The sequence below is a fragment of the Accipiter gentilis genome, chromosome 19 (genome assembly GCF_929443795.1).
Source record: "Accipiter gentilis chromosome 19, bAccGen1.1, whole genome shotgun sequence".
NCBI lineage: Eukaryota > Metazoa > Chordata > Aves > Accipitriformes > Accipitridae > Astur > Astur gentilis.
Genome location: NC_064898.1, coordinates 2,089,717 through 2,113,820, shown reverse-complemented (window position 1 = coordinate 2,113,820; position 24,104 = coordinate 2,089,717). Strand labels below are relative to the sequence as shown.

At 37.8% G+C, this 24,104-nt stretch overlaps 1 protein-coding gene across 8 annotated transcripts in view; it reads left to right on the top strand.

The window, feature by feature from the left end:
- NBEA (neurobeachin) overlaps positions 1-24,104 on the top strand; it is a 509,146-nt gene that overhangs the window by 435,274 nt on the left and 49,768 nt on the right. For all 8 annotated transcript variants that reach the window (XM_049822909.1, XM_049822905.1, XM_049822906.1 and 5 more), the window contains 3 exons: positions 1,272-1,391; positions 12,290-12,442; positions 22,790-22,957. In XM_049822909.1, coding sequence (XP_049678866.1) covers positions 1,272-1,391; positions 12,290-12,442; positions 22,790-22,957 — 441 coding nt within the window. The remainder of the gene's footprint in view (positions 1-1,271; positions 1,392-12,289; positions 12,443-22,789; positions 22,958-24,104) is intronic.

The window sequence follows — 24,104 nt, the reverse complement described above, 5'->3', positions numbered from 1 at the left end:
TTTCACTGCCTTTGCATCCAGGCTTTCCTTATGTATATTTTAACTGCTCGTAAATGCTATGGAAAATGAATTACTTCAATCCTCTTTAATCTTGGGTAATTCAAACACTATGTGTATAATATGACATAATTCCCTCAAACTTTCTTTATTAATGGAGGAGTTCCCTGCTTTGGTCAATAGTTTGAGAAAAGGAAACAGAAGATATATATAGAATAAACTCAAATAATAGATGGGTAATAATGTAATAAGAATTATGACCTGGTGATTATGAACTGCTTTGATTAAAAAAATTTCCAAATGATCATGCGAGGAAATAACTTCGGGTGTGAAGTTAACAAAAGAGACACTTTTTCAAGAATTCCCCATCAGACTTTGGCAGAAGAACAAGTAGTTTCCATCCATGTGGACATATTGCCAAATATTAGTTCAATCAGAGAGCTAACGGAGTGGTGCTAGAAAACCAGGGAGCTGGCAGTGATCTCGGTATTCAGGTTCTGCTGTCAAATTAAGGATTTGGTCCCCTGTTAACCCCTTCCCTGCAGTGGAATGCAGTGAATAAAAATGGGTTCTCCAGACTGTCTTAAGACTTGAACTCTACCTACCCAAAAGTTAGCTGTTTCCATTTAGTACGTATTGGGAGCGTGGTTTCAGATAGGAGTAGCGAAAGTAAAAACTCTAAATATTTTGTCTCCGTACCTCTGCCCCGAAGTGATGATAAAGCTAGATATCCTGTAACGATAGTCTGCCTCGTAATGACCATAGAGCCATTCTGCCCACCGTGAGGCAAAGTGGAACCTACTGAGGTCTTTTGAACTAAATGAAAGCAAAAGAAAAATGCAGGTGGGGGATTTTTCAAGATTTTATTTTGGCATACCATCTTACAAGGGGTAAACAAAGCATGGTAATATAAATAACACAGAGGGTGTTTATGATGGTTGCAGTGGAGTAGGCAGCCATCGTGAACGGGAACTAAGCTACATAGGTCTGCCACTGACGGGTGATTAGTCTTACGGAAGAGTGAATGTTTAAAATAACCTTTCCTGCCAGAACTCAAGATCTGTGCGCGTGCAAAATGTGTTAGTGCCAATAAATGTACTAAGATATTCAGTAAACTAAGTGTGCATAGATATAACTATGAGGTGCCATATTTTTCTTTAATTCTGCCTTTATGAAGTATTTTGATCTGCAAAAGTAATTCGAATTTTCTTAGAAACCTGCTGCATGATTCCTTCTGCTGTTTTCTTAATCCATCTTCATTTCATTGACTACAGGAGCCCTTTACAACGTTCTTTCTAAATGCAAATGATGGCAAGTTTGACCACCCAGATCGAACTTTCTCTTCAGTAGCCAGGTCTTGGAGGAACAGCCAAAGAGATACCTCAGATGTGAAGGTAACGTATACAGTAAATAAATTGATAAATGTGCATTTTCATTCATGATATTTTGTTTTGTGTAGGGACAAAGAGGGTTTTATATTTAATATCTTTATATTCAGTACACTAGGTAGTTTAAATAAAAGGTGGATATTACTAAAGATTATTCTAACAGAAACAATCAAAGATTCTTTGAAGTTGAGTGGACAAAAGGTGTTTTGTTTTTAGAGAAAAACAACCTAACTGATCTAATTTAGATCAGATAATCAGGAGATGGAGAAAAGCCCAATAAATTGTTCTTTCCTGCTGTTAACTCAATATTTGGCCCACTCCATAAAACACAGCAGGAATTGGATTTGACCTTAAAGTGTCATATTGTTATAGCTTGCCTAGCTCTGGGTTTGCATTGCCTGGGGCAATTAATAAAGCATTAATGACAAGACCCATTTAAAATGTTGGCTTTTCTGTACAGCATTAGCTTTTACTTGAATGTGCCTGGGGATATTATGCAACAATACGCATTAGATTAAAACAACTTCTACACGATATACAGAAACAGCCGGAGAGCAGGGTGATTTTACTGTTGTTATTCCTTACCTATTGTTAAATACAAAGGGTTATTGTTCATATACATGGGACCTTATCAGGAAGAAAACAAAATCTAATAATATTTTGAACGATATGGTCCTTTCTTGATTCTCATTTTCTAGTAATAAGGTAGGCAAAGGCTGCAGTATACCATTAATTGCGCTCTTTTTTTAAACTTTATTTTAAAGTGAATATATCTCTTCTATTTTGATACTGCCACTCCTACTAGGAAATGCTAAAGTCAAGGTCACATTACCATTATATTTTTTACTCAACTTGACAAAAGAAGACAAAGTAAATTTGTTGATTTATTTTTATTCCTGAGCTCCTGTTTGCATAAATATTCCAGCAGTCTCAGAAGTGTATGTAGACAAACCATGTTGTTATTATTCTGTTACTAGTCAGAATAAAAAATTGTAAATTGTATGGCCATCTTAATACACGGGAGAAAATGCTTTTTAAAGGAAAGAAATTAACCTAAACCTCTTACAACCCATTTCATGTTTATTCATGCTCCTCTGGAGGTCAACAGTATTTTAAGTACTCTTACTGTTACCTTTGTAAGAAAAACAAAGGAAATTTCAGAACTTGGAAGGAATTCGAGTTAATATCTGCTATATTTGAAATGCAGCCATTCCTTCAAATTCAAAGTGCTGACATTTTGATTTTTGCCTTTCAATGAAATCTGGTTTTCTTGGAATTCCACCAGAATGTCTGGGAAAATGGCTTCCTAGGAGTGGGGCTAAAACAAAAGATAAGAGCCTTAAACTGAGGAATAAGGGAAAACAGTTGGAAGTGACTGTAATCTTCTTGTCTGGCTTTTGTACACAGGAGGAGGGCAGTTAAATACATGAAGGCATTGCAAAAGATAAAGGAATATCTGTGGACAGACGGAGGGATGGTACTCAACCAGGGTGTATAATTAGTGAAAGGCTTGTTCCTAAACTAGCAACTGAATGAGTTATCAGTAAAACAAAGAACTGAAATGTTTGTATGAAAATACCAGGAGTCTTGTGAAGCAAGTGGGGTGACTTAAACTGCTGCTGCCAGCTATTGCAAGGCTATGGGAATTATGGAGGGATAACAGTTGCATTACAAAATGTATTTGTAATTAAAAAACCCAAGTTATTAAAATAAGTATTAAAAAGGCACTCAAAGCCAGATACCTTCAGAAAAGGAAGGCAAAAGGTGAAGATGTGGGGTAGCTATGTCACTTTTAAAAAAGGGAGTTGGGGATAACTTGGATAAAATAGTAACAATTAAGGGTCATAGTTGCACTGGGGGAAAGATTGTCAAATAGTGTATTCTAGAATACATTTGGGACTCTGCTGTAGAGCCCCAGAGCCAGATTTAGATATATATATACATTTCTATTATGCCATTAGAAAGAGAAATACTACTTGGAGCTAAGTCATTACAGAAAATCTAATATGGGAGGCACAGATGAGGTATGATAGCCAATAAGTGTTTTCTCCAGATAATCCCTGACCTTCCCGTTCAGGGATACTTTAGGGATTAAAGATGCTGTTTAAAATATGGTTTTGTTAATTAATGAAGATACAGGGAAGGTAGTTTAGAAATTAACCTTGAGTTGATTTATTATGAGTTGATTCAGCTCAAGATAAAAATAGATAAACAAAAGCAGATTCAAAAATAAGCTGAGTCTTTAAGGGATGCTAAAGCAAATAGAAAAAGTTCATAAACTATCTAAATAAAAAAGAAAAAGCAAAAAAAAGGTAGAAACGAGAGGACATTTTTAATGTATTTAATACCAGCATTCAATGTATTGCATCATCAAATTATATTAATGGATATATTAATATTAAAAGTATATAATTATATATTTATACAAACCCACTACTGAAATAAGTCTACTGAAGTGCACATGCAAAGCCACTACTGGAATGAGTCTACTGAAGTACACTTCGGTAGCCTAAGCAGTATATGTCAATACATTGCTGGTTTGTGTTCAGTTTAACAAGAAAACTTGAAGATCAGCAGGATGGCAGAAAGCTTATAGTGAGACCGAAGCTATATCCTTAGCCTTATAACAACTAGAATATCCCACGGCACCTAAAGTCCACCTGAAACAGTCTGATTAGTCATTCATTTGTTTCAGAGCTCTTATGTTCTTGGAGAACACAAGTTATCGGTTTTTTCCTCATTCAATTTTTAGTATGCATTCATGCTGGATAAAACCAATTCTTAGTGCTTGCTTTGCTGGGAACTAGCTAGTGGAAGTATATACCCAAACTGGAGGAAGCCGTAAGAAGAGCAGCAAATGTGTTTAAGGAGTTGGATACAGGAAGAAAAATGTTTGTATGTGTGGGGTAATTAATGTCTGAAAGTGAAGACATGCTAACATAATTGCTATGAAATATGCAAACATATGAAAAGGGGGAAAAATTGTTTGTCTGGGAACAAAGAGGTAAACCTCAGAGGAAAGGGGTCAGAGTTGAAAAATGCTTGCTTAACCAACAGGGTATGAAAAGTTAAAGTGAAATTGAGTATTCTCTGAATTTGAATATCCTCACAAGGGGAAGTAGTAAACCGCTTGTTTCTCGAGCTTCTTAGAAGCATCGACTGGCAAAGCACTGGAAAAGCATCGGGGACAATCATGAATTGGCAAGAGGATGTGCTAGTTGACCCTTTAGGCCCTTTCCATTTGTAGAGTCTGTGTTTCTTAGCGATAAATCAAGAATGAGTATAGCAGCTAATTGTTGCTGCTGTTTGTTGCTTAACATCTTAATGAACTGCATTTCTCAATGCCATGACATCAGGGCCAACTTTTCCCTGAGGCCTTGGAGTTCATTCTGCAAAAGGATGGGAAACTGGACTATTATTAATACTACAAATAGACCTTTTTTTTTTCAGATTAGTTGTGCTACTGCTTGGAATGCCTTACAGGCTTTTTAAGCATTTTAATCAAGTTTTCAGGGACTGGAAAAGCAATGAGGTATGAAGAAACACCAAGAAACCCCCTCAAAATCTCCTCCCATTTTGCCCACTCTCCTAAGAACAGCAACCACTGTCTCGGACAGCAAAAGACCTTCAACTCTGAGAGCGTGAAACACCCAAAAATTCAAGTTCAGGTGTCTGGCAGCTTCTAATATTTATCTAGCAGTCCTGCAAGAAAGTAGGTAGTGTGCAAAAGAGAAGATGTATAGAGGTTGCGTGTAAGTACAAAATCTTAAAGCACATTCTCTGTCAAAGTGTTCTGCATATTTGTGTAGCTTCTTCTGGCCGCACACGCAGTTGTAAACGGAGGTCTTCGGTAGTGTGGATTCCTGCATGATATATGCACTGCAAATTGTTTTCCCACCCTAAAGATTTCTTGAGTCTTTATAGTAAATATTAGGTGCGTGAAATACGGCCTGTCCATCAAAGTAGCAAACTTTGGAAACTGTTAAGAATAGCAAGTGTTCATTATTCATGTATTCCTTATCATATATTTGAAATTCATCTGAGCTGCTTTAAGTACATTTAATCTCTGATCTCACTAATCTCATTAATTACTGTGGCACAGGTTATGAAATAATTTAAAAACAGCATGTGTAATGAATTAATCTGACATTCTTCAATGCTGTGTATTGTAAGATGGCCACAATTTTTGCTTTCAAGTACCGTATTAAATAATGATATGAAGTGCCTTAATTCTTTATTAGCAAGGTCTAATTAAAAAAATCCTTTTAAAATTAATTTTTTTAGGAAAGTAAAAGCTGTATTATGACTGTTTTTTCATCAGTTACTGTTTAAGAAAGAGGACTATGAGGTGCTTTATTCTTAAGTACTTCTGAGGTAGATCAGTTTTAACTAGTAAATTGAGATTTTTAAGCAATGCAGTGTGCTTTTGCAGCCTCAATGTAGTTTTAAAAGAAACATCCAAGCAACTTCTAAGAAATTCTGCATGAAAATTTAAAACACAAATACCTGCCATTTGCAAAAGAATGTCTATCTCTTTAGGAACCTGCGGTTCGGTGGGTCAGTCTCCTTTTTTCACGTGTGTGTCCTCTCTGGTATTCTCTCCCTCTGCTTCTCCCTTTCTGCCTTTCCCTTCCCTCCTTCCCTCGCTCCCTTTGCGTACGTGTAGTCTTCTCCGGAACTAAAGTGTTTCTCACTGAGCTAAGGAAAATCGGGCTGTGGCAGTAGTTTGATCAGTCTGAAAAACAAGCTGTAATTGCTGCATCTTGAATTGTGCCGAAAGGTATACCACCTTTGAAAAACGTAGCGTATGATAGATTATTGCTCAATGGATGATTACTTAGACAATTTTGTTCTCCACGTTTGGGCTGTTTTGCTTCATTTTCAAAGCAACCTGTTGACCTACAGTGGATGAAACGGAATTAATACGGCATGCGCTATGTTAGAGTGGTAACACACAAGGGAGAACCTGGATAACAGAGTTTATTTTATTGTGTCTCCCTTTATCAACATCGACCTTCTCTCGAGATAATCAGAACAAGCTGGAGGAAGAATGAACATTCGCGGGGTGACCTTTGAGGAAACAAGTCACCCGGAAATGACCATAACTTGGCCAGTCAGCTTTCACATTTTTCCCTTTCCACCTCCCCCCTTGTCCCTGCTCCAGTCTTGGGTAACATTGACTTCCCCAGAACCTCCTGTTCAGGCACTAATCTTTCCTAATGCCTCTCAAACTTGTTATATTACTTTTTGAATAGTGTGGTTAGAAGTTAGAAAGGTAGCTCTGACAAAATGTCATTAAGGTGCCTTAGTGTGAATTAACACGGTTAATGGAGGTACTCATGACTGACTCGTTGACCCAGTACTAGGCTCTTGTGGAATTAATGGATGCCAGGGGATCAACCTTTTGGGAGGAAAAGAAAGAAAGAAAAAGAAAGGGCAGCTTTAAAACCTTGGAGTGAACTATATTAGAAAAGTGAAAACGTCTGGCTTGGATTTGATTTCATTGGGAGGCCATAAAATGGTATACCCTTAGCAAAACATATTAAACAGAAACGTCAGATTTGATGCAAGTGGTGTACAATTATAATAGTGTTAATAGTGGTCCTCTATCACCCCAAGACATATTTTTAAAGTTTAATTTCTCAGCAGCCTGGATTTGTCACAGGATTGTAAATTAGAAAATGCATTTGGGGATGTTTTCTTATATGAAGACACAAGGCATATAATACTGTTAACTATACCTTGGGGTTTTAGTATAGCTATTAAAATAAACTAGAGATCACATTTACAGACAAGAAATGTCTGTTATAATATTCATTTTACCCTTCTTTTACACCCCTCAGTAGCTTTACTGCGTCATTCTTCACCTGAGAAGAGCCAAGCTTCTTGGGCAGTTTGAAAGGTAGCTGACTATTAAATGATAGAAAGCTAACCTGTCTTATTAGAAGTGTGAATGAAAGGGGAGCAGAGGAGGTTACCAGCTTGTGAAATGTCAAGGACAACTAGACAGAAATTACTGCAAATAGATTTAGATCACTAGAATCCCTATTTTTATTAACTCTTTGAACTCTAGATATTTCTTGTGGTAAGAAATTACCCATGACAGGTTATGTAGTTGGAAAGATTTATTTAGAACCTTTGATATGCTTTGGCAAGAGCAAAGAAACCATAAAATGGTACTGAATTGTATCAGTTAATGCAAAATTATATATCAGCTGCATGGCATACAATAACAATATGCATCTGAAATGCTTAATTTGTCAGTGGATATTTTAAAAATACCAGAGTTTTTAAAAATATTTGTCTTCTGTATTTTTTTGTCTTTGCATTCCCTCATTTTATGCCCGCAAACTGATATAACTTCTGGGGAAGCTTTTTTATATTGTTATTTTTGATGTTTTCCTTCATGTCTTGATTTACACTGGCTAACTCGCTGTTTGTAGTGTAGGAAGAACATATTTTGAGATTTGTCTTTCATCAACATTTGTAGCTTGAAACATAAAGTTCTCAAAATCGTGGTAGCCTCAAGCAAGCATTCCCTCGCACAGACCTGGCATCGCATTGACCTTTTACTCCTAGTGCCACTGAAGGTGCAGTAGGAGTTTTAAGGATCCACTTATCAACTGTCCTGTCTGTCAAGTGGAAAGCAGATTGGGAGACAGAAGGTCCTCTGTGTCCTATCCCCTGGTGTAAATACCATCCCTAAGAGACATTTTTCCCCTGCTAATTTCTGAGTCTCCTTGTCCCTATCTTTAGGCTGAATTTAACAATGACCCTTCTAAAGCATGAAGCTGTGATTTGTAAGAAACTATGTTGTATGGCAAATTACATTGTGCATAAAAATGAATGAAAAGTAGCAGATGCTGTCAGAAGAGTATGCAATCTTAATCTCTGATCTAAAAACCACAAAGGTTGATAAAAACATTTATTTTGGCTTCTGTGTGACGAACACACAACAAAATATAATAAGGCCAAAGTATATATAGGAGTAAATTAGGTTATGTACTGTTTAGGAATAATTCTACTAGCTAATTTGGGGAGATTAAAAGAGTATTTTATATATCTGTAACTAAAACTTAAGCAATGTAGCAATACGGAAGGTAAAATCATTGTCCTTCATTTGGACTTTTAGGAGCTGAAAGGCTGTAGAACTGGTAGGATAATGCTTTCCAAATATGTAATAAACTACACGAAGAGAAAACAGTGATTTTTTTCTCTCTATCTGGCATGGACTGATAGCTAGGACAAGGGCAAATGAGCCTAGATTGTGTAATGAAAGATTCAGGTAAGGTGTTACGTAAAACTTCCTTGGACGAAGACTACTGAAGTCAGTTGATGGAAGGATTGTAGAGTTGCTGCCACTCAAATTCTGGGACAACAGGGTAGACAGATATCTGGCAGGAAAGATGGTGTAGCTGAACCTCTTAAGGAATGGAGAAATGGGCAAGATCGTCTCTCCAAATGTGACCCTGAAACAGATATTTGAGGTGTTTGTTCCCTGTCCTTAGCAGGAAAAGCACCAGAAGAGCTGTCTCTAGCCATAATCTTTATCAGAATATGAACTGGCACGAACCCAGTCACGAAACAAAGAAAACCCAAACTCTGGCTGAGAAAAATGTAAATAGGTTTTGAAAATAACTCTAGCCCTTGCTAGTGTTATCCTTTCCTTCATTCTTGTGTTCATTCTCGAAACTTTCAGTGGCTTCTTGGTTAAAGCAATTCTCCCTGGGCCCCACTTGTCATCTTGCCGTCTCCACTGAGGTTCACTCCTGTCTGCTCCTTCCTTTTCCCCGCCACCTCCCAGGCTCCGTCCTTGCTGCCCGCTCCGTCCTTGCTAATCCTTCCTCTCCTGCTTCTCCCAGCTTGTGCTTCTCCTAGCGAAGCGTGCTCGGGGGCCCTGGGGAAGGGAGCATTCGCCTTTCCATCCTCACCTGGCGCCTGCCGTTGCCGTGAGGTAGAAGAGACAGCTTCTTCCTTTTTTTCACAGCAGAATAAACAGTGAACACATAAACCCGAACCTTTCTATCATACTTCTCGAGATGAGCTGTATTTTCTGTGCCTCTAAGTAGTTAAATACACATTTTGAAGATTTTTCTAACTGTTAGCAAGTTCATACTTATGGGGCGCCACAATATTTCATAATGGGTTTGTGTTTTAGTATATATTCATTCATTCTCTAGAAAAGAGAAGGGGATGGATTTATCTGAGCTATTTTTAAGTGTTGTGGTTTCTTAGTCTAGCCAATAGCGGAGACAGCAAAATTGCAAGAGAAGTATCAAATGCTACCAAAGAAAACTGAATGGTTAATGCAAAGTATGGGAAATGTATAACTATCTGGGAAAGTTCACATGTGACATTGTTCATATCTCAAGAAAAGGTTCAATTCATGCTAAATAGTACTCAAATAAGCAAACAAAATTTTAGGCTGCACTAAAAAATAACATTGACGAGAATGCTGAGACTATAACACAGTAGGTTTATTAAATTTTTTGGAAATGCTATGTTTAGATTCATTACTTGGACTAAAGAAAAATAAAATACCAGGAGATGTGTAACTGAAATGATGAGGGTTCTAGAGAGAGTGTTATTTGAAGAGGATTTAGAAGTCTGGCACTGGTTAGTTTCCAGAGCACAGGAGTAAGACAGGTCAAACTAAACATATACAACACAATAAATCTTAGAAGAAAGTTAATCGCATGCTTTCTATTTATTCTATTTCTATTTATGTTTTCTGCTATACCAGACAAGGGAACATTAAATTACACTGAAAGAAAATAGCAACAAAGATAAAATTACTAAATGGAAATATCCTTAAAAATATTCAGTGACTTACATCCCTTTGTTTCAAGATACCCCTGAAGTCAGAAGGTTAGTAGAATTCAGTTAAACACTAGATGTGTCTCTGGGTAGCACAAACCTTTCAGATACGTTAGATGTAACAGTTCACAATTAGATCCTAGGACTTACAAAACTGAAAAACTGAAATTTAAGAATTAACGTATCTTTGATGGAATCAAAAACTGGCTTATTATGTGACATTACAGCTTCATACACCACCATGTTGCATAAAAAATGGTAATCATTAAAAGCAGTGCTATGTGTTTCTAGGCTTTTATACAAAATACAAATAAACTGCTTACTTTTTTCTTTAATAAATGCTGTTTCATTTGAATATTGACTTTTAATTTAGTTTTTACTTTAAAATATTTCATCATTCTGAGGTCCTTATGAATTTTTCCTTTCTTTAAGGCAATGCTCTTACTTTGTCAGTGATTTGTATGGTAGCGCATGTTGGGTTGTGGCCAGCTCTTAGTCCCAAGTTAGTAGTAGTCTGTTGAGCTCTAGAAAGATTAATGTCTAGTTTTCTCCAACTGCAAGGATCGGTCCTTCTTCTTTGGGCTCCATTGGAGAAAACCAAGGGGCTTCCTCAGGAACCTGAGGGTTAGTGAATCCTGCTTAGGGGAAAGGGGAGAAGTTTGCTTTTAGAAATACTCTGAGTAAATTAGAGGTATTTAATCAACCTTAAGATTGTCAGTAAAATAATCTTTTTTTCTTTTAACCTTATAGGATATTCAGGATTGCTTTTAGTTTGGCTTTGCTCTAGCTGCTGTTTTATTATTTACCGCATGTAATATTTTAAATTTTTTTTGTCTTTTTGAAATTACAGCTCGTTTCATAATGAGCTATTCAAGCTCAGGCATGTCTCACTTGGTTAGTTTTTTGCACTGGTTAGATATTGATTGGCATTGCATTTTAGTCTAATCTGAATTTGGACTCTTTGTAGTATATTAAAAATGATGTAAAGAAGCAAGTAAATTGCTTCCCTAAACATACTTAAAAATATAACATAAATAGTTGGTTGTTTTTTTTTTTAAATGAATAAATTTGAAACGACCATCTATGCTTTAACTGCTTTATTCTCTGTGGAGTTGCAGATCAGATTTAATTAGATAAGTTTGTGTCTGCAGTGATTTTTTTTTTTTACGCTTCACGTGCCTGCAGCCTTTGAAAGGACCACAAAGAGACTCAGGTTTCAGGTGCTGTGTCATCAGTTCTGATCATGTTACACAACTGAATGCCATAATGCTTTTAACAATGTAATTTAGTGAATTTAATCCATATCTGGATATTAGAAAAGAAGTAGTGGGCTTTAAAGCTTTTTTGTTATTGCAGTTCAATACCTGCTGCTAAAATAATAGATGGCAACAAATGGCGATATTTATTATGTCAAAACGCATTTCTATATAGCTATCCTGGAAATTGGGAAAAACTTCACACCCTATAATGTATTAATACACTGCAGATGATCTTTACTACTCAGTTATTGATCTCCACAGTTAAAATATCATCTATTTCTGTTTTAAGGACATTTGTTTCACTGACATTTTTCTCTCCATGTATTTTTTCTTTTTTCTTACAGTAGAAAAATTCATTCACCCTGAATTCTTTTTCCTTATATAGGTAATCAAATTGCCACCAATTCTTATGCAATTAAAGAATACTGAGAAAGTAAAATGAAGACAAGTGTTATATCAGCAACTTTTTTCCCCCCTTTTAAGTAGTTTAGTTAAACAGTGATTCAAAAATCCAACATGTTTATAGTATTGAAGGCCTAGCATACAGTTTCTTGTACCTGTTCTTCTGAAGAGGTCTCCTTTATTGATATGCACTGCTTTTCCAAAGTTAGGCTTTTCATAAAAACAGATATGGGAAAAATAAAGATTCAATATTTCACGATGAAAAATACAAGAAAACAGATCATAAAACTTCTTAAACAAGTGCACAGAAACATAAACAGAAGCGGGAATGCTTTAGTGTGTACTACAACAGAGCTAGATTCTGGCAGCACCTCTTAGCATCTCCATATAAATGTAAAGTCTCATTGTGTGTTTTCTCCTTGCTAGGAGCTAATTCCAGAGTTTTACTACCTACCAGAGATGTTTGTCAACAGTAACGGCTATAACCTAGGAATCAGGGAAGATGAAGTTGTTGTGAACGATGTTGATCTCCCTCCATGGGCCAAGAAGCCTGAAGACTTCGTCCGTATCAACAGGATGGTAAGCTGCACTTTAGTTTAGCCTAAGTAAGGAGTTCTGTGTTTTAACAAGCTCACCTAATGCTGTTTCTCATCTCTTTAGAACTAGATTCATAGAAATAAAATAGAAAGTGAAGGAGAATTTGCATTCTGTCTTGCTTGGCAGAACCCTTTATTTCACAATGGATTGTCCTTCCGCGTGCCCAAATCATGCAAAATGAAATTCAGTTATTTACTCTCTCATGAGAAAGCGTCAGATGGGTATGAGCTGGACAATACAGGATAGCCTGAAAAATTTCAGTGTGTTCCTCCTCACTGCCTTCTACATCAAAAAATAAAAGGTTATTATAAGTGCTGGTATCTTGCAAGATATATTATATGCCTTACTCGGCTGAAGCTATGCACTTGCTATTCATCAGAGATGAACTGGAAGTGTAGAAATGTGAACATAAGCCAGCAACTGCATTCTCCGAAGAAATTTTGCAGAAGAACTGCTCTGATGTAAATCACCATGAAGTCTGCAGAATTTAAGCATGAAAAACATTTATTTATGTTGTATATTTTTGCTTTAATTTGATAGATAATGAATTTATTAATGATAGAGTTAATACGTATGTATGCTTCTAATAATTTTTAGGAAAAACAAGGAATATTCTGATGTTTTAGCCATCTATAGTTCAATTCATGGTTCTGTTCTGGAAATGGATGTCTCTTAAAATGCATATGGCTTGTCTTGCTTATAGAGTCAGGCCTAAACTTCCAATAAGCTATGGGTTTCCATACAGTTGCAGAACTGTTCGGCTTGTGTGTTATTCCCTATAGTGCTTTTGTGGTAGCATTGTAAGTCTAGCACTTCGTTTTCTTCTAGTCAGTTTGGCAATTTAATTTCAGGAACTGTCTGTTTAAAGAAAATTGTTCTTCAGGAGTTGATAGAAAAAATAGCCATATGAAGTTCAAAAGAATAGAAGGCTATTATAAAAACAAACCTATTCCTAGATGTATATGATTTGGAAGCGCCCTCCATTTAGAAGAGTAAACGGTTTGACATATGTACAGCAGTCTCCTCAGGAAGCGATGGCAACTTCATCACTTGAGACATAAAATGCACTACACAAAGCGTGAGAAATGTGTTCCAGGGAGTAGTCCTTCATTGGCAGGAAGAAGCTGAACAACATTTTCCTTCTTTTTCTTGGCTGATTTCTCTTATAGCTGCATATATTGTGACATTCTTTCTAAAAACAAGTAATTGTCACAGCTGGCGGCAATAAATTCAAGTGCAATTTTACTAGGAAAGAAGGAGGTGGCCTCAAAGGATCACTACACTCCTTTAGCATTCTCTAGCGTGGGATGCGCAATCACAGGTACGTGTCTCGAGTGCCCCTATCGCTGCACAGAGCCCTTTTTTTGGGTTGTGGTTGTGGCTCAACCTGAACTGGGCCCGGGAGTAAGCACATTGAAGTGGACCACGAGGTTTAGTTTTGACATCTGTAAGAACAGAAGTGTGATACCTTAGTGAAAAAGGATAAACAAGCTGCCACCTATTGGGGAATATAATGAGAGATGCATATTAATGACTCCCTTTGGGAAATTTTATAAAGAATGTTCCTTCTTGTATCCTAAATTGCGTTTTCTCCATCTTTCCTTTCCACAAAGATGGAATGATTAATAGGAGGATGAAAGTCACTAGATGATAAGAGATCACTTGAAGAAAAGATTTAGCTTTAGTTTATTTGATTTCTCTTGTGCAATTCCTGCTTTTTAGAAAAAAGCATAGGAACTCTTTACAGGAAATTGTTGTGCTGTTGAAGAAAACGGCTGCTGCTTGAGTGAATTTAGAGTATAGCATTTATGTCCCTTCAGAACTATACTTGCAAGAAAGGCTGTTAGTTAAAAGCTGGAAATACCTTTTAAATATTAAGCTGTAATAGCACTAATGACTGATTCCATGTGTGTGTTAGTATGCTCAGATTGCCAGGAGACAGACAAACTGATGTTAAGATTAAAGTAGCATTAGAATTACAGGCTTCAAGTAATTGAGTATTTCACAGATTTCTAAAATCAGAAACGATCTCACGTATTATACCCTTCCTATACTGTCTTCCACCCCTGTCCCCACAGATGTGAGCATCCTGCCATTATTACACGGTTTTGCCTGGAGGCAGTTTCTGCATGGTCTTTATTCATCCCAGCATCTACTTTTAGCAAGAGCATGATCAGTAGTTAAAATTCGCTTCTACACAGATACATGCTATCTTCAAGTGAGCAATCTGATGAAGTTCACAAATGATAATAAAGTTGGGAATTGCCTAGAAAAAAAGGAGAAAAAGGCATAGATTTAATTGAATTAGATGCAGAAAATACACTGAAAATCACCTTGGGAGGAAAGAATTAAAGATAGTCAATATGAAGCAGAAGTCTGGAAACAAAAATAGTACCAAAAATAGAGCAGCAGCGAGGGAAGGGTGACAATAAGCAGCAATTAGGTTAGATAAAACTCTGTAATTCTATATTCACCAGAAATAAGTGTATTTTCATGCCATCTATGGAGAATCATTGCATCACAGAGGATGTAAACAGTTGTACCTGTCTATGGTCCTTTTGAGACTGCACCTGGAATATTGGATTCACTTCTGGGCGACTAGATGACAGAAGAAGTATTCACATTTGGATGGAGTTCAGAGGATAGAAACAAAGTGGATAACTTTGGGATGTTTAAAGAGCATGATATATGCATAGATTTTTATAAAGCTTATTAAAAAGTAACAAGTAGCTAAAGAAGGATAATCCCTTTCATGAAAATGCTGATAGTATATGTAGTAAGGAGTAATGGAATTACATTTTGAAAGTGTAATAATTTGAACGTGTAATAATTTTTCAGAAAAACTTCCTCAAGTAGCGTTTTATTAGTGGATACAGCAAACTGCCCCTGTGCTCTCTTTTTGGTCACTAGAACTAGACTGGCCAAAGTACGGAGCAAATACAAAGTGACTGGAAAGTTTGACATTCCCTACCTAATTCTGTGTTTTGAACCGTCCAGCAGATGTATTATTCAGTTAGGTCATCCCCAGGCGAAGCGTTGGCTGTTATACAAGAATCTATCTTGAGGAAAAAAAAAAAAAAAATAGCCTGGGTGTGGTGCTGACGTGTAAAACACAGCAAGCTTGTGCAAGCCTGGAATTTCTACAGGAACTTAGCAAAGCAAGGAGAGAACATGTTTACAGGAAAGCCACAGAAAATTGAGGAATATTTCAAGTAAGTGTTATCCTGATCCATTTTCTAATGAAATCAACAGTAGTCACTTCATTTCAGTGGAAAGGATCCTATGTGATACCGCATAACATACAGTGGGATCTTGTTTTTCCCTAGCTGACAATGTTTTCTTCTGTTCATACATATTTTTTTGCTTGCTGCAGGCATATATAATGTGTAATTTTATGTGCGAGTAAATACAAATCCTTATATACAGCCTACTTGCACATTTATGAATGTAAACATTTTCTTTAAATAACAGCAAGAATTTCAGCGTTTCATCCTAAGACTTAGCAAAGCAACTAGAGAACAGCCTAGAAAAAGTCACAGAGGCACAGTGACATAAATCAACGTAATTTAACCAATTGGTTAACGAGCTTTACTAAAATCCTGTGCAAATTAGTAAATGGCAGGCAGGGTTTCGGTGTTGTTTTATTCAGTTGTTCAGCTGGGTGTTTTACGCTTCTAACTAAACACAGAAATGGAAGTGGAAATGGTTTTCCGTCAAAAGAGATTCCTTTCAACTTGTGAAAATTAGACTTATAAGGACTAGAAAAGACATTCAGTCAAGTTACTTTTAAGACCTATTACAGTAGCTTCTAAAGCACTCAGTGTATACATCAGGGATTGTTGTAGCAGTTTTATTTATCCATACAAAGCTAGACTGATTACTACGGAGTTACTCATGAAACATTAATAAAGCACTATGTTCAATGCTAACATGATTATGGTCTGACCTCGGCGATGGCACAAAGGACAGAGGCAGAAAGTGTCCCTGATAACATTACCCTAATGCTGGGCTCATCAATCATAATCTCCCAGTTTACCAGGAAAAAAACCCCACGCATAAAACCTTCCACAGATGTGCATCTGTAGTCCTACTCAGCCTCTCAGTCCCCACAGACTTAGAGCGGTCCTGAGAGCCAGAAATAGAACAGATTCAGTCAGTAAGTCAAGCATGTTAAATCAAGGCAGGGAGCACCACTGTGAAACACTGAAGCAGAGCTTTTATAATAAGTATTCTTTAGTTTTGAGACAAAAGATGCAAGATTGTGTAATTCAAAGTTAATTATAATGATATTTTCATTATGGCTTATGCACATATTAAATTACAAATTACAGCATTGAGTAAAATGCATTCACTATAAATTACATTTTTGAGAGACTAAACGGTGTCCTGTTTTTGTTATACATATTTTGTTCCTATTACATAACTGTTACTAAGATTGAATTTTCTTTCTGTCTCTGAAATGATTTATTTGCGCTCTTCTGCTGCCAATTACATTTTTGTACAGTTCCCTGGCTATTCAGAAGCATGCATAGTATTTCATAATTAAAAAGCTTCTTGAATAGTCATTAGAAACATCTATTATGAAATCACTGTGCTATGAGGATCTGGAAGATTTATCTTTTCTCCTCACTGTTCAGCAGCAGTTGACATTCCTTTTTTACCAGATAAGCAGTAGATAAAATTTGATATTACTTCCTCAGTAGTAGCCTTGATTTTATTTTGTGTTTTGCCAAAGTTTGTTCTCAATGCAATTAAAACTCATTCGGCTAACAGGGGGTTCAATCTAATTTGGAAATGACAGTGATTTTTTTGATTTTTTTTTAAAGCTTTCTAATTCTCTGAAGAATCTTATTTACATCTTGAAGACGCTCACATAAAGGACCAGTTTCTGTGCAGACATCCCTGAATAGCCCAGATCTGTAGAATGCACTTCTGTGGAACTTGTATTAAAATACTACCTCGTGTAAACAAACATAACTAATTTCAGATATCAGTATCGCCTGTTATTTTATGACGAGGGTCAAAGATTTTACTCCAATAATCAGCGCAAGAAATGGTAAATGAAGCAGAGGAATATTAGGCAGAGAGAATATCTATATTCAATGGCTGCAGAGGAGCACAGATGTAAGGGCAGAGAAGAAAAACCCAGCTCACAGGCCGAAAGGGACAATGGTCTGTTACAGAGCAGATCCACAGAACCACAGTGTCTCAGAGCAGTTTTAAGAAATATTTTTAAATATCCCGAATATCAGTTAATAGCAAGATGCTGTGACCGGGCTTCTTGGGGAGGCAGCCGGCGTACAGCCGTGGAGGGGAGGGAGACGAGGCAGGCGCTGCAGGGAGGGGCAGGGGTGGCGGTGGTCCGGGTGAGGGGCAGCATCGGAGCTCTCCTCTTCTCTGGGGACACAAAATACCTGGGCAACGCGAAAGGTCGCGTTAGAAAGAGGGTGGAATAGTTTATTTTACCAGAGCTCCTGCGACTTTACACGGCGCACAGTGTGCATTAAAATAAAGACTAATGCCTCCTACTGGAAGCGCTGTAAAAAATAATTTTAACATCAAAGTCGGATGAGCAGAGAGGAAAGCGTGCAGTGTTCATACTGCACGAAGGTCTGAAAAGAGCTATAGTGCTGGTGCCACTAAACGGTGACTTGGCTCATATTAACTTTATTTGGTTTATACATAAACATAAACTTACTGATACGTATTTACATTTTACACCACCACAGGTCAGATTTTCAGCCTGTGGAACATGTGTGCATACACTTGCCTGCAAACACACAAAACCCGCAGTACTTTTACTTTAAAATACGTATGCACTAGATGTATAATGACGCTTGCGATTTACCTGTTAGCAGTAAAAGTCATTCCATTGAAAACTGTAACATGGTAGAATCCTTACTCAGAACAAAACCCATGAAAAAATACTGACTGGAATGCTGCTATTTGAAAATGAAGCCCTAGTAACAGTGGCTCAAACAAGTTCAGTTTGAGAGTGCCTGAATAGAACTCGGTTTTCTGTACATTTTAAGTATAATAGAAAACAAGCTGGATATTAGCTCATTTCTGTTTAACAGTAAGAATCTTTAAAACCCATAAATATTATTACATAATAATATAAGTAATAATTATTATTGCTTTTCTAAAAAAAAAATTGTTTCCTTATATTTCATATTGAAAATATACTCAAAAAATTAAAGGCCCCCAAATGCTTTACAGCCAAAATATTCTCGAAAAATGCTGTTCTTCGGGGTCATCACCAGCCTGTTTTAAGGATATTATTGTTATCGTTTTCTGTGTGTTGTTCCTACTGAACCTACAAATTATTTTTTACACAGAAAATTCCCTCACCCTATTCCCTACTGAGCATCGCATATTCTCGAGAAACCAAACGATGTACTGTTGACAGGGAACAGCTCATAAATTTTCAGGACGCCCTTACATGGAGGGGGAGCAGCCTGTGCATTAGAGCAAATTAGGGAGAGGATTCGGCAAGTATCGCATGAGTGGTGTTGCAAAAGGACTCGGGAGAAACATCAGCAAACCAGGTCAGACCTGACATCGGAAGCTTTATCCTGACTAAACGAATCCGGGTTATAAAGCCCACATCAGGCTGCGCCAAGGGCCAGGTAGGACTTGGTAGCCTTTTGGTGGCCCGTTCTTGAGTGCACCCTACCTGCCGTTTGTGCCCAGCGCCGTACGCCACAGGACGCCCCGACGGGGACGTGGACATCCACGCATCATCGCATCCCGCAGCCGGGACTCCGCTTCACAGCTCCGGCTCCTCTCTCCATCCTCCGCTCCGGTCTCTGCCCCGAATCCCCCACTGCACCGTCTTCCACCGCACAGCGCCTGGCAGGCGCGGCACTCTCAGTCCCCTCGCTACCACCAACATCCTCACAGCCTCCCTGAAGGCAGCTCTTCTGGCTTCCGATTTTGTGCGGAGTTCTGAACTTTATAGTTCAAAATAATTAAATTCACTCCTTACAAATTTCCCCAAAGTTTCCCCAAGAAACTAAGGTTCTTCCCCAAGGGACTAAGGACACCAAGGTTCTTTAAAGAACCATTAGACCTATAAACGTAGTACAATAAATCCGCTCAAAAAATGGGAGACAAAGACGTGACGTGCTGCTCTTAAAAAGTAGCTCGCTTATTTTAAAAGTTATTAAAGAACCATTCATCCATGTGAAACAGAAGTTCTCCAAACCTGCCAGGGTCAGTAAGACCTTCTCCGGAATGACAAGCTGCTGAATAAGGGCTGGTCATGCAAGTAGAAACTGCCTCAGGGAAACATAACATAGGCATTCAACTCTCCTAACCTTGAAGGTCAAAGAAAGTGTACCCCCCCGTGAGCAAGACTGGCGAACTGGTAGCCACAGATGAGGAGAAGGCTGAGGTACTCAACAACTTTTTTGCCTCGGTCTTCACTGGCAAACTCTCTTCCCACATTGCAGGGGGGCGGACTAGATGATCTTTAAAGGTCCCTTCCGACCCAAACGATTCTAGGATTCTAACACCAGAGAGAGGATGTTAGAGGAGATAATGGGTGAAATATGCTCGTTTGACCCAAGCATGCATTTTTTCAGATTTACTGTCCCACATTTAAATCGTCAGAATTTTTGCCGTTTTCCTGAAACGCTCTCCATATTCTAGAAAAAATAATGCTATTTTTGACCAAAGCAAATGCCTAACACATTTTTTTGTTAATTACTTTTTAATAAATAATAAACACAGGTGCAAAAGAAACTTATAAATATGCAGAGTTTGGAGGAGGAAGAGAATGGCTAGGCTGCTCACTGTAAGTTGGTTGGAGATGGATGCTGGAAAGACAACAGGCTTTAAATTCTATTTTAAGTTTTATTACATACAAAGGAACATTAAAAATTGAGCATTTAAATGTTAGGAAATGCTTTATTTATGGTTGCTGTGGCATACTTAATTTTATCCTTGCATGCTATCATCCTGCGTGCCAAATGAGGTAAAAGTACTATGAAAAAGATTATATGGGATAATGGAATTGCTGACTATATCGTGTTGCACGCGCACAATGCAACAGAATTCAGGATCTGGCATTTCTTAATTATCGATTGGGAGACATGCTTTGAAACCAAATAGTATTAGTTTAATAGTATTTAGTATTAAGTAGTATTAATGCTATTTAAATAATATTACTTGCAATTTGCATACAGTGGCCTCTGATTTTGAAAAGGAAGAAACGAATTTTGATATGGTTCTCTGCAACATTTCTTTATAGCTTTTTATGTTATCCCGAACTTAAGCCCTTGAAAACTGAGCTCCAGGTCAGCTATGAAGCCTGAGCCTTCCCATCCATTTTCCTCAGAAACAAGAGTCACTGCTTTCGACTGAGAAGGGTCCAGAGTTCCTCTTCCATGTGGAGCATGGCAGGGAGAGCGTCTGAGGAACGGTTGCGTGATCCCCCAGGGAGCCAGACCCGAGTGGCTGCCCTGTCCGTGGCTGTTCCTGGGGGTGGGCAGGGGGCTGCTGCCGGTGGGCAGTGCGTGGTGTGGTACTACGCACAGTATCCCAGGGGTATTCCTGAAGCAGCCTCCTTTTGATGTAAATGAGTCAAATGAAAACAATTTTTTCCCCCAAAGTTTATCCCCCTGTAAAAGTTGAACTTTTCCTGGGGCAGGCGTGAAACTCCGTCCTAGCTGGAAGGTGTTTGTGCGGAGTAGTGGCACTGTGCTAGAAACAATGGAGGAATTAGGATTTCTCAGGGGAAGAAAAAAAAAAAGCCACAGTCTTTGAGAATGAAAAATATTAGATAATGTAATAGAGAGGGTTGCTGCCAGCTCTGCCTATATGCAGTGAGCAGTAGTAAGCTTGACATAGATGCTTACATAAGAAATTGTATTAAGGCTTGTATTTCAGAGCGAGCCAGGCTCTTTTCGGTGGTGCCCAGTGACAGGACCAGAGGCAATGGGCACACACTCAAACACAGGAGGCTCCCTCTGGACATCAGGAAAGACTTTTTTACTGGAAGCGTGACCGAGCACTGGCACAGGTTGCCCAGGGAGGTTGTGGAGTCTCCAGCCTTGGAGGTATTCCAAAGCCATCTAGGGACAGTCCTGGGCAGCCGGCTCTAGGTGGCCCTGATGGAGCAGGGGGGATGGACCACGTTATTTCCAGAGGTCCCTTCCAAACTCAGCCATTCTGTGATTCTGGGTTGGTTTGTTTGGGTTTTTTTGTTTGGTTTTTTTTTTCTTTTTTCTAACAAACTAATTGGAAGTAAGTTGCCAGATCTGAGAACTGAACTTCACTTGTCCTGATCGAAGGGAACTAGGTATATGACACTGTACAAAATCAGGAGTGTGACGGAGTTTGGGCAAAGACACATATAAAAACTTGGTCAATGAGCCATGAATCTTTATTTTAATACCAGTTCCTGTTTATCGGCGTTCTTCTCTGAAGGTAGTATGAGGAAAGAAGGAACGAGTGTGCCAGGTTGGCATCTTAAATACATGATGCGTCCTTATAGGAGAATGATTTGTGTATCCAGGTATGGGCTCATGGGAAACTCAGATAGGTAATCTGGTCGAGGTAAGGAGAAACTGTGCAATGCCTTCAGCTCTCGAAAGCTCCGGTTCAGGCAAGGATCTCTCCTAAGGATGCCAATCATGTCTGATACAGGCACATTGGTTGGATCAGGCTCAATGGTAATACTACCATCGTTTCCTCCGTCTAGAATTAATCTCTCTCCATATGCTGAGCAAAGAATAGCAATCCTTGAAGCAGTTTTTAAACTAGCGAGTTGCAGCCTGTGTTTTCTCTGGTGAACCAACCTAATGCCAAAAATGAGTGTGAAAAATGCTTTTTCTCCTTTGAGAAATCAGTCACAATTCACACACGGAGTTCAGAACCTCATTTTGTCGGTACAGCTTTTTAATCCTTAAGTTTCCATTTTAGATTTAAGACTAATTAGAACTAGTTGTAAAATGAGTTGGAAGATTGGGTTTTTGAAATTGTTTTCCCATTTTCATCAGTTTTTCTTGACAAATTACCTAACTTATTTGACAAGCCCAAAAATTAATAATTAAAATCCTTGCAGCTAGGAGCAACCCAGTAGCTGAGAAGAAAATTAGCATGATATAAAGCTGAAGGAAAGAAGGATATCTTTTTAGTGTTTCTCTCAATATAATTAGTTCTGGTTTTTAATGTTTGAAGGATTTCAAATATATCAAATAAGCCTGAACAGGAAATGTAATGATACCCATTATGTTTCCTCAGTTAATAGGAAAAGGTAGGATGTCATTTAAGCATGAAATTGTGAGATGGAATTTACTTCCTAACTCTGAATTTCACTTGCAGGCCCTGGAAAGTGAGTTTGTATCATGTCAACTTCATCAGTGGATTGACCTTATATTTGGCTACAAGCAGCGAGGACCAGAAGCAGTGCGTGCGCTCAACGTTTTCCACTACCTAACGTATGAAGGCTCCGTGAACCTGGACAGTATCACTGATCCTGTCCTCAGGGAGGTAGGTGTTTACTGCCATTTTGTTCTAAAAACTACTGTCGTCTCACAAGAAATGGTACTTTTTCCATCTTTCACTGCTGGAGAAAATTGTTGTGCGTGACTTCATTCAGAACTTGGGCACTAGGTGACTTCAGAAGCAAGCATTAAAAAACTAGCAATAAAACAGATGTCCCAAAGTATTTTGTTTGCTTGAAGTTACTAATATATTTAATGGTCAGTTTGATATGGGAAATTATAATGTAATGGATATATTGTAATATCTGTTCTGCTTCTTCTAATTTACTTTTGTTAAGTTCACTTAGTAGGACTGAAAAGCTGAAAGAAAAAACTGCATCATAGTCCATAGGGAAAAAAATCTAACCTTTTCAGTCAGATAATGTTGGTGTGAATTTGTACCTGAAAAAGAATATACTTGCTAGAGTGACAGTAGCAATTATTCGGATTACTTTTGCATGAAGCACGCAAAGTATAATCAAACTGTTACTAATATAGAAAATGTTTGCTATTTCTTGTGCATATGAGTATTTATGTTTGCATATATGTATGTGTGGAATATATATACATGCGTATAAATACAAGTGAGCATTTTAAATTTATCAGTAAATTAACAAAAAAATTGTACTTGCTATCCTGATACGTTTCCTTCCAGTGACTGTATTTGTTTTTAGTAAGACTATTAATTTGAATGATCATTTTCTAATATCATCCATTCATTGGCTAAAACAATTGAAATTTGGTGAAAAGTGTGAAGAAGCAACAGCTGCTAGATGAGTACCGCTGTGATGAAGCTGTACACACAGTCTTCCATTCCCGCAGATAGCTGCCATCTGCTGTATGCAAAACAGTAATAATTTATACATTGCCAGGCAATGGGGTTTTGTTTGTTTGTTTGTTTGTTTTCCAGTCTTGGAGACAGAAATCTGCAGATTTGAGAAAGAGATTCTAGAAAGCGTTCGTATTCAGCTAAATGCTGGGGTTTGGCATGTTGGTTTTTAGTAGTGCATTGCTGCATCTTGTTACATTTGGTGCTTTTTGAGGAGCAGAACTAAAAAAACATTCAGACCCCTAGCTTCCTAGAGCTGGATTTTCACACCATGCACTGCAAAGCTTATACTGTGTAAACGGTTAGTATTTGTTTAGATTTAAGA